Source organism: Hylobates moloch, unplaced genomic scaffold (assembly GCF_009828535.3).
Source record: "Hylobates moloch isolate HMO894 unplaced genomic scaffold, HMol_V3 SCAFFOLD_17, whole genome shotgun sequence".
Lineage (NCBI taxonomy): Eukaryota > Metazoa > Chordata > Mammalia > Primates > Hylobatidae > Hylobates > Hylobates moloch.
In genome coordinates this window covers 80340841-80351101 of record NW_026652292.1, presented here as the reverse complement: position 1 = coordinate 80351101, position 10261 = coordinate 80340841, and the positions used below count along the sequence as shown (strand labels likewise).

At 62.0% G+C, this 10261-nt stretch overlaps 1 protein-coding gene across 1 annotated transcript; it reads left to right on the top strand.

The window, feature by feature from the left end:
* Window positions 1-4737: 4737 nt before the first annotated feature.
* On the top strand, window positions 4738-9515 carry HMX1 (H6 family homeobox 1). The gene is made up of 2 exons (XM_032135903.2): window positions 4738-5351; window positions 8207-9515. Exons 1-2 carry the CDS (start codon window positions 4958-4960, stop codon window positions 8857-8859), a joined length of 1047 nt encoding a protein of 348 aa, XP_031991794.1. The 5' UTR covers window positions 4738-4957; the 3' UTR covers window positions 8860-9515.
* Window positions 9516-10261: the final 746 nt, after the last annotated feature.

Genomic DNA, 10261 nt, shown 5'->3' with positions numbered 1-10261 from the left:
ATCTCTTGTCCACCCTGCATATGTATGGCATTCAGATGACTCTTCCTAGGGCCCAGCTTTAACCCTGCCCCCCCCCAGCTCAACAACCTTCAGTGGCTCCCCATTGCTTCATAACCAGACCCCAATTCATCATTTTCCCTCCTTCCCAGCAGCTGTCTCATATAAACCCAAACCTCTAGCTTCTAACATGCTCAGCTCTGCACCCTCTCAGCAAGCAGAGACCTATCACCCTAAATGCCAGGTTTCCCTTCATACCCCTCACAGCGTCACATGTATAAAAGTCAGAAGAGACCGAGTGCTGGCGAAGATGTGAGGAAGCAGAAATAGATACAGCTCTTGTGGAGGATGATTCTGAAGTGCTTCACAAAGGTGAGTCTGTATAGCTCCATCGCCCCGGGATTTCCATTCTCAGGCATTCATCCCCAGAAAAACTCAGGCTCTTATAGGAAGATGCACCGGTCTGTTCATTCCAATGTTATTTGCAAAAGCGGAGAGTCGGAAGCAGCCTACAGATAGATCTCCCAACAGGGGAATAAGCTGCCCTGTGGCACCTGGGCTGAATGAATGACCGCAATGGTATTTCTCATTGTTCAATCTGACAATGTGACCTCCACATTCTTCCTACTGAGAGCTGGGTCCATGTCCCTTCCCTTGAACCTTGATGGGAGCTGTGACTGCTCCAATCAATAAGTATAGCAGAGGGTTCTCTTCTCTTCTCTCTCTCTCTTTCTCTCTCCCTCGGTCTCTGGCCTCCTCCACTTGTCCTGGGAACCCATGCTGTGAGGAGGCCCAGGTCACATAGGGAGGCCCCAAGCAAGCGTCCCTGAGCGCACAGCCAGCATCAGCTTTTGGATAAATGATCAAATGGGCTTTGAGAAGAGTCCACCACCCCGGCCCCTGGCTTTGAGTCTTCCAGAGGAGACCCAGATTTCAGGAATTGGAGAGAAGCCATCCCTGACCCAGAGTGAGCATCGAATCCATGCCTGTTCCACACCACAAAGGTTTGAGGAAACACGTGATAGAAACGGAATCGTGGCACATGTGAGTGCTGGGCTGTGCAGAGAGCATAAAGAGGAAATGAGCACTGCCGCATTGGCCGGCGTGCCACTGACCTCAAACATATACTTTCAAAATGACAAGTAGTGGAGGTGTGAAATGTGACATTGTTTCTATAAATTAAGACACAAGAGCAGGTATGTGGGGCGGCACAGATGAGGTCAGGATGGGTAAGACTGGGATGAGGGATGAAACAAGCAAGAAAATAGGAGAAAACTTAAAATGGACATTCTTTAAAACTTCCACAAGAAAAAAGTTGATTAAAAGGAAACCAAACATGAGCCAGCCGCTGTGGTTTGCCTCCCCAGATCTATGCTCTGTGGATTATTCCCACTCACTCATCTGGCTGCTATCCTCCAGCGAGGCACTGGGGACAACGGTGAGGAGGGCTTAGGCTCTGTCAGGCAGCTCCCTGTCCAGTTGAGAAGGGCACTGGGTTCCCTGGAGGGCGTTTGCTGGAAGTTCCAAGGTGGGTCAGGATACAAGGGAGAAGATGTACGGCAGGCGCAGGAGGGGAGGGAGGCCTGGGGACTAAAGTGGACAGGGAGGTGGTGGGCTTGGTGGCGCGCTACCTGCGTGGAAGGATGGCTGTGGGTTGGGGATGTGTGTGGGTGTGGGTGCCCTCACAGGGATGGGGAGACAGGAAGGTGACAACTTATTCACTTTGAGACGTTTTGCTTTTTCTGGATGGGGGGAGTCCTTCGGTCCCAGAATTCGGACGTGTCCAACAATGACCAGATATCTTGAACGGTGGTCTTGGGAAGGCCAGAAACCCCGACTGAAGGTGACGACTTTGCGGGGTCAGCCTCCAAGCGCGAGGAGCGCGCACCCTGACCTCCCCCTGCCCTGCCCGAGACTGTTCTTGGGCTGTGAACTGCGAGCCGCTCTGACCTGCGGCGCATCGAAATGCGCCAAGCCGCGAAGGTAGCGATTCCCGCTTGCGCCTCTGCCGGCAATTCTGTCTCCAAACTGGGCCTGTCTCCAAACTGGGCCTCGACACTCACCTGGACGCAGGACTTCTCTCCTGGCTGGCTCCGCCACCAGCACCGAGCACAGAGGCAGTGGCCTGGGCGAGCACCAGTTCGGTCAGTTCGCGCGTCCCGGTCCGACCCTGCGCCTTAGCGTCAACGATCTGCCCAATTGCCCACACCCACGCCTCGCCGACCAGGCTTCGCCGCTGCAGTTGTCGCTGGAAAGTCTCTGGGACCCGGCGTGGGAGACTCAGAGTGTGGACGCGCCAGCCTCTGCCCGGCGCCCGCTTTCTCCGCAACCCCCAGACAGCGGGCGCCCGGAGGAAAAGGGTGCATGGTCCTGGCTTCGGATCCACCGCCCCTCTTCGCTCCCAGCCCAGGCCCCGCGCGGCAGCGGGTGGAAGCGCCGCTCTCATGCGCGCCCCCCAGAGGCAGTGGGAAGACACCCACGAGCGCTATGCGCTCAGGGCCACCACCCGCCTGGAGGTGCCCAGCCTCTACCCCCAACAACCTGGCACCGTCAGGGACGCGTATCGTCCGCAGTTATAGGATCAGAGACGCGAGGCGCCTCCTCCAGGGCCACACAGCCCTAGAGCGGAGGGAATTAGAACTCAGACTCAGAGAAAGACCACCAGGCCTGAGGGAGAGAAAGGGAAACGCCACCAACCTGGGCAGGCGCGTGGCTGGACGGGGCAGGAGTGTCCAGGCGCCTCTCACAGACAGACCCAGGGCAGCCTGCGTGAACTGGACGGCTATCGGAAAAACACTCCTCCCCGCAGCCATTGTCTTTTTATCTGGCCCCTCTCTGGCCTCAGTTTCCTTATCTGTCAAAAGCGCCCTAGTGTGGACCGTGTCTGCCCCAAGGCTAGCGCTCCAAACTAATCGAATCGGGCGCTCTGTCCCAATTTCCTTGGCCCAGCCCCCTCTGGCTGGGGTACCTCTGCTCCTTGGAGTCTCTCTGACCCTGGACATCCCAGGGAGCAGGGCTTGGGAGACCTCAGCTCCTCCCTAAAATCCCAACTCTCTCCACTTTGGCTTAGTGGCCTCATCAACAAAATGGAGGGAGGAGCCCCCACCTGTGTGGCTGCCTCCAGGCTAAACAACCCGGGGAGTCCCTGTCATTGATTATTTTTGCCCCTCTTGGGCTAGGATGCCGGGGAAAAGGAGACGGGCTGAGCATCTTGTCCTAGACTCCCTGGAAGTGTCCTTCCACTCGAGATCGCGGCAGCCACTGAGCACTAGAGGTCCTTCCTGGCAGCCGCCAGAAAGCGCACCCAGGACACGCTCCCAAGAGGCGCACCATCTTGTCTCTGCGAACCCAGGCCGGGAGGGCCCAGTTGGCTAGGCCTCGGCCGCTCCTGGAGCCCCACCGCCCTGCCAACCAGCCGGACTCCGGGGCGTCAGTGCGGGGCGGGGCGGGCCGGGAACGAAGGAATTCCAGGCTTGCTGGAGCCACCTACCCTCTGGGGGAGTCTCTTCTCTCTTCTCCCGTCAGTTTTCTCCGCTGAAAAATGGGGGCGATGCTCCCTCCACCGTGCTTATTTGGAAGAATTAAACAAAGCGGAAGCCCCAGGCCTGCGGTCACCTCCGGGAACGCGGGCGGTACTCGGGTGGACAGGGGCCCGGGGCTGGCCCTGGGAGGATGGATGTATCTCTCCGAAATAACCCGCATCGGGTGAAGCCGGCTTAACCCGCGCGTCCGCGCAGCGACCTAATGTAGGTAAGTCTGAAGTTGACCCCGGAACGGAGACAGCTCCAGGGTGCGTTCTGTTCCCGAACTTCCCGCTGCAGAAATGGGAGGAACTCCCCACCCCTTTAGAGCGAAGAAACGGAGGCACAACCAGGGATGGGGCCTGCCCCCAAAACCTCCGCCCAGGGCAGAGGCTGGGCCAGAAGCTCCCAACCCCTTCTAAGGCCCTGGCTTCCCCTGGAGCGGGCGGTGGGGGTGCTGGCGCGGTGAGGACCTGCGTTAACATCGAGCAGGCTGCCAGCGGAGCCCTGTGGTTGCACTTCCTTACATACTGGTACTGAGCACGGGAACTGGAGAGTTCTACCGAACTACAGTTGGCATTGAAAGCATCTTTCCTTAAGTGCAAATATTAAGATATGCCACATTTCGCAGTCCTGTTTTGGCAGTGTTCCCATTTTTAAATTACACACAAGGTCTTTAATAAAAAAATGTGGCCCAGCCTCTTGCAGTTTCTTGGGAGCCCCGGGGTCTCCACGCCGCCCTCCACACACACACACAGCCATTCAAACGCACACTCGTGCACACACCACGCGCGCGCACACACAGTTACTCACGCTCGGTCCGACACCCTCCTCGCGGCGGGGTAATTACGGCTCTGGCCGGACGGTGATTGGCCAGCCCGTTCCTCATCGGGGCCCCACAGCCAATGGGTGGCCGCTCAGCCCAGGCCCCGCCCCCTCGGAGCGGGTGGCGCGGGACGGGGGAACGGATCACGCGGGATCGGACCCGGCGCGACCCCCCGCCTGCGCCCGGGGCCGCCCGCCCTCGGCTGCGCCGCTGCCCGCGCGCTCAGGTCTGGGCAGCGTCTCCCAGCAGCGGCCGCGCTCGGGGCCGGCGCAGCGTCCTCGGGGCTCAGCGGGCCGCCCTCCCGGCCCAGCCCGCGACCCCCCCGCCCCTGCTGGCCCCTCCCCCTCCCCGCCCCCAGTGAGGCCGCCCCGGCGGCGACCAGGACGGCGACCTGAAAGGCGAGCCAGGCGGCTGCCCGATCGGCTGTCGGCGCGCACTCGCTCCCGGCCCAGCCCAGCCCGGCGCGGAGGCCGCCGCCTGCCCCGCGGGGCCCGACGCCAGCGCTCCGGGTAGCAGCTCCAGGGCCGGCCCGCGCGTGCGCCCGGGAGCCGCGCGCCACCATCCCCAGCGGGGACCGAGGAGCCCGGCCGAGCCCGAGAAGCCCGCGGCCGCGATGCCTGACGAGCTGACGGAGCCCGGGCGCGCCACGCCGGCCCGCGCCTCCTCCTTTCTCATCGAGAACCTGCTGGCTGCCGAGGCCAAGGGCGCAGGGCGCGCGACCCAGGGCGACGGCAGCCGGGAGGACGAGGAGGACGACGACGACGACCCCGAGGACGAGGACGCCGAGCAGGCGCGGCGGCGACGGCTACGGCGGCGGCGACAGTTGCTCGCGGTCACCGGGCCTGGCGGGGAGGCGCGGGCCCGGGCGCTGCTCGGGCCGGGCGCGCTGGGCCTCGGTCCTCGGCCGCCCCCCGGTCCCGGGCCGCCCTTCGCTCTGGGCTGCGGAGGGGCAGCGCGCTGGTACCCACGGGCGCACGGTGGCTACGGAGGCGGCCTCAGTCCTGACAGTGAGTGAGGGCGCGGGGAGGGGTGGGCCAGGCGGTGGGGCCCGACTTCCTCCCTGCGCATTTGCTGGGAGACTTCGGGCTCGTCGCCGCCCGTACTGGGCCATTCTCTCCCTTCTGTGGAACGGCGTTTGGGCCGTGTGGGGCCCCCACGGAGCCCCTGGTTGGGCTGGTTTGGAGGCCCACCCTCTGGGGCAGGAGCTCCGCTAACGAGGTGGTTTTGCAGGCCATAGCTTCACCCATTGCCGGGCTCCTCAAGTCCCAGGGAGGCTGGGGACAGGGGACAACAGGAGGCCAAAGAAAAGAGAAAGGAGAGTGAAAGAGGACAGGGAAAGATACAGGAGAAGGCGAAAGAGGCTGAGAAAGAAAATGGGAGGATGGAGGAAGAAAGGAATGTGCTGCGGGAGAGAGAATGGGGTGGGGGGAAGGGAAGATGCAGGAAAAAGAACCCCAAGAGTGATGAGAAAAGAGGAGGAAGAGATGGAGGGAAAAGGAGACAAAGTAGCGTCAGACGTGGAAAAATAAAAGGGGGCATTGAGCAGAGGGTGCAGTGTTGTGGGGGTGGGGCCAGGGAGGGGAGCCTTCTAACACAGCAGCTGTGCCCCCCCAGAGTTCTGTTTCCTCTGTGCCTGCTGCAGACAGCCTGGGGCAGGGGCCTGGGCCTCCCTCTTGGTCCTTGAGGGGCATGGAGTGTGCCAGGCAAGAAGGGAGCCTGTTCTGAGGCCCCCAGTCCAACCCCTCTCTCTTCTTTTTCTGCCCCTCCCCCTCCTTGCCTTTGTTCCCTGCTGAGGGCTTGAGACTGGGGCTGGGGGTTCTCAACTCCAGAACCCCTCTGCCCCCTTGCTTGGGTATCTGACCCCTTAGTTCTGCTTCCCCTCCCCAGGTTTCCAGGGTCGCTGCCTCCCTTTTGGACCTGCCCTTTAGGAAGATCCCTGGGAGGAAGGCCAGGAAAGCCAGTCCAACCCCCCAAGCCCTGGCTTAGCCAGCCCCCACCCCCAACACAGCCTTTGGACCTTGAGGCCAGCTGAAGACGTGGTCCCTCTGCAGGCTCCTGCTCTGGGATCCATGCTGTCCTCTGTATGAATATCAGTGTGTGCTGGGGAGTAAGTGGCCTACGACCCCCACTCACTTGTTAGATAACCCTTTCCATGTCGTGGAGTGACCCCTTGCAAAAGACCCCACATCTCGGCACCCACACTTAGGAAGTCTAGGCCCCCACCCCCTACACTTAGACTTGAGCAGGGCCTCCGTGGTTTCCCAGAAATTGAGCAACTCTTTCTAGTGCCCTTCTGGGGGAGATTATGGAAAGAGTTTCTCAGGGTGAAATTTGTTCTCCGCTCATCCCTGGGGTGCATCCCCTCCTGCAGCCCAGGTGGCACCCCTGCGGAGGCGGCTCCCCCTTATTTCGTGCCATGCGGGTTAGGGTCCCGCTTCCTCACCAGAGCTGGCAAGTCAGCCTAGTGCTTTGTGGCAGCACATGGGCCTCTGTGAGTTTGGGGTATTGGGGAGCGGCAGGGACTCCCCAGATCTAGTAGCATGCACCACAACCTGCTGCCTGACTCCTCTGTGGGCGCTGTGAGGGCACACGCCATGGGGATTGGCCACGGGCGTGAGTGGGATGTGCACACTCCTTGGGCATGAGGCACAGAGCTGGAATCATGCACAGAAGCCCATCAGTGTGCGCACTCCTTGCATGAGCGTGCAAATGCTGCAAATACACTGCAGGCACACACCCGGCCGAGTGCACAGCCTTCCAGGGGCCCAGGGCCAGGCCAAACTCTGCCTCCACCTCTAACCTGTCAACCAGGGCCTGCCCTTTGCACGAGAGGCTCCAGACCAAGGCAGAAAAGCAGCGGGTCCGAGTTAGCCTCCGGAGCCCTGCAGTGGGAGGTAGCTGCCCTCTTCAATCTGGGCAAGTGCTTCTGGGTCCCGGCTGGCCTCTTTAACCTGACATCATCCCTTGCCAGCCTGTGGGCCTCTTCTTGTTTCTGGGAGATGAGTAGGGGAGCTTGGTACTTGGAACATGAACTCAGACACCCCCTGTGAGCTTCTGTACCCCCAAACCCATGAGGCTGAACCTCCAGTCATGAAGGTGTTTGGGGCAGGGCTCAGCTGCCGCATGTTGCTTGGCGTGGCATGTGCCCGTGTTCCCTTTGAGCATGATTGTGGCTGGTGTGGACTTGCCTTGTGGGCACTGGGTCAGGGCTACAGGAGTATGCGGTGTGGGGGTGACTCCCTCACCTGATGGGAGTTCTCTTTTGGGGATCCTTTGCATTGGTTTGTCCTCCTACTATGGAACGTTTCTGTGCAAGCGGGCAGAGGGTGCGGGAAGAGGCCTGCGAACTTCATTCCTCCGTCTGGGGAGCTTGGCGTGGGGCTGGGTGCCAGGTGGCAGGGGGTGTCCTGTGCTTGTTTTTCGGTGTGTACATTTCTCGGAAGGACATCTTTCCTCTCGTCCCGGGGCTTCTGCGGGAGGTTTGTGTGTTTTTCCGGGCCCCCCTCCTCCGTGGTGCAGCTGGGAGTGGGGAGTGCTCACTGGGGTCAGCCTGCTTTGCGCGTGTAGTATTTTTGTTTCTTTTCTTTGCTCTGCATCCCTTTGTTGTCCTCTGACATGGGTGTGCGTTTGTGTTTGTGTGTGTTGCGGGGTGTCGGTTTGGAGCTGCTCCCTGGTCTCTGGGCCGCCTCCCATGGTTCTGACAGTGTGTGCATCCCCAGAGCTGCTGGGTGCCCAGCCCTGTGCTGGACGGTCTCCCTGCTTGTGGCTGTGAGCGACCTCAAGGTGGGGACGGCTGGCCTCAGTGATTGAGTCTGGTAATCAGTGCCCTAGAACCAACGGTGGTGCCCTCTCTCCCCTGCAGCCAGCGACCGGGACTCACCGGAGACGGGCGAGGAGTTGGGCCGTGCTGAGGGCGCCTGGCCTCGAGGCCCCGGGCAGGGAGCGGTGCAGCGGGAGGCAGCGGAGCTGGCGGCGCGTGGCCCGGCGGCCGGCACGGAGGAGGCGTCGGAGCTGGCCGAGGTCCCTGCGGCGGCTGGGGAGACACGCGGCGGCGTTGGCGTGGGCGGCGGCCGAAAGAAGAAGACGCGCACAGTCTTCTCCCGCAGCCAGGTCTTCCAGCTGGAATCCACCTTCGACCTAAAGCGCTACCTGAGCAGCGCCGAGCGCGCCGGCCTTGCCGCCTCCCTGCAGCTCACCGAGACGCAGGTTAAGATCTGGTTCCAGAACCGCCGCAACAAGTGGAAGCGGCAGCTGGCGGCCGAGCTGGAGGCGGCCAGCCTGTCCCCGCCGGGAGCGCAGCGCCTGGTCCGCGTGCCCGTGCTCTACCACGAAAGCCCCCCGGCCGCGGCCGCCGCCGGGCCCCCGGCCACCTTGCCCTTCCCACTGGCGCCCGCCGCGCCCGCGCCGCCCCCACCGCTGCTGGGCTTCTCCGGGGCCCTCGCCTACCCGCTGGCCGCCTTCCCGGCCGCCGCCTCCGTGCCCTTTCTGCGGGCGCAGATGCCTGGCCTGGTGTGAGCCCCGCCCGCCGGGCCCTCTCCCCGCGACCCTGTGGACCTGTGTGGACACGCGATCCAGCGGCAGGCGCAGGGCTCAGGGGGCGTTGGGGAAGGGATGGCCGCTCCTGCGGCCTCCTAGGCACCTCGGGAGCGCAGGCCGCGGCCGGGCGGGCCTCAGCTCCTGCGGGGAGCGCCTCTAGAATGTAATGGGACGCCCCACCCAGTTGCCAGGCTGGATCCCCACTCGAACAGGGGGGCCATGCAGAGACTCTGGGCTGCGCAGCCCACGGCGCCACGGCCACCCCCGGCCTCAGCGAGGAGCGAGGAGCGGTCGGCCACGGCCACCCGGGGCAGCTGCCCTCAGGCCAAGCCCAGTTCAACAAAGGAGAACTACGAACCGGCTGTCCAAGGCTGAGCGGTGACTGCCCCCACAGACTGCCCCCAACAGTAAAGGTCCCTTTCCTGGGACCCAGACAGCAGGCCGGCCCGGAGGGCTGTGCTACCCTCCCGCGGGTGCTGGTGGAGAAAGGACCCTGGACCTGTGAGTGCCGTCGTCCGTTCCAGGAGCAGGCAGGCGGGGCTCTCTGCAGACGTCGCAGCCTCCGGGTTGTTGTTTTTTTTAAATGAATCTACTTATTTGCGTATGGAATAAAAAGGGACATTTTCTGGACAGTTTCACTGCTTTGTGATCACGAGGGCAGGGACAACTCAAGCTGCGATGGGTGCCGTCCCTCCTGGGAGCACCTTTCAGTGCTGACTGGGGACACCTGGAGCCCAGGGCTGGGCCAGGTGCAGGTGGGCAGGGCAGACCCTAGTCGGAGGTGGTGAGCGCTGTGCGCCTCTTCTATGACACACTATAGGGAAGGACCGGGAGCCGGGAGTAGGGAGGAGGAAGTGACGATGGTGTGTCCAAAGTTCTAGAGCCTTGACTGAAACCAAAAGGCAGGAGCAGGTGAAGGCAGAGGCCCACCGATGGCCGCTGGCATTTGTCACGGGCTCGGCTGTGTGGCGCCCCGTGTCCACAGCTGTTTCCTATCCGGTATGGAATTTTTCTTTGGGCCAAAACAAAGCTGTGGGACTCAAGGTCAGGCCACTTTGCTCTTGCCTTGGGCCTTCCTCCCGGTCTACAGTCTCTGGTCTCTGGTCAGCTGGAGGACTCCGGGGGTGGGCAAAGCTGTTCACAGCCGGTGATGATGGGCTCTGAAGGAGAGCTCGTTCCCCTGTGTTCTGGGCCACTGGGGCTACCCCACCTCCGTCAGCCCCAAGCTGGCTGCTTTTGGGTGGGGGAGGGACACTATTTGGTGCGTGTTTGAGCCTAGGAGAAATACATTGTTCGGGTTTGAAAAGTTCACTTCCATGGCAGAATTGAGCCCCTAAGAAAACCCGTCTCCCTCTCCTACTTCACTTGGGTGTAGACACTC

What these genes read in the sequence shown, in the direction of transcription:
- HMX1 (XM_032135903.2), top strand. Translation starts at nt 4,958, where the DNA reads ATGCCTGACGAGCTGACGGAGCCCGGGCGCGCCACGCCGGCCCGCGCC. An exon ending in AGGCGGCCTCAGTCCTGACA is followed by an intron (nt 5,352 to 8,206) that starts GTGAGTGAGGGC and finishes TCTCCCCTGCAG; the next exon opens with CCAGCGACCGGGACTCACCG.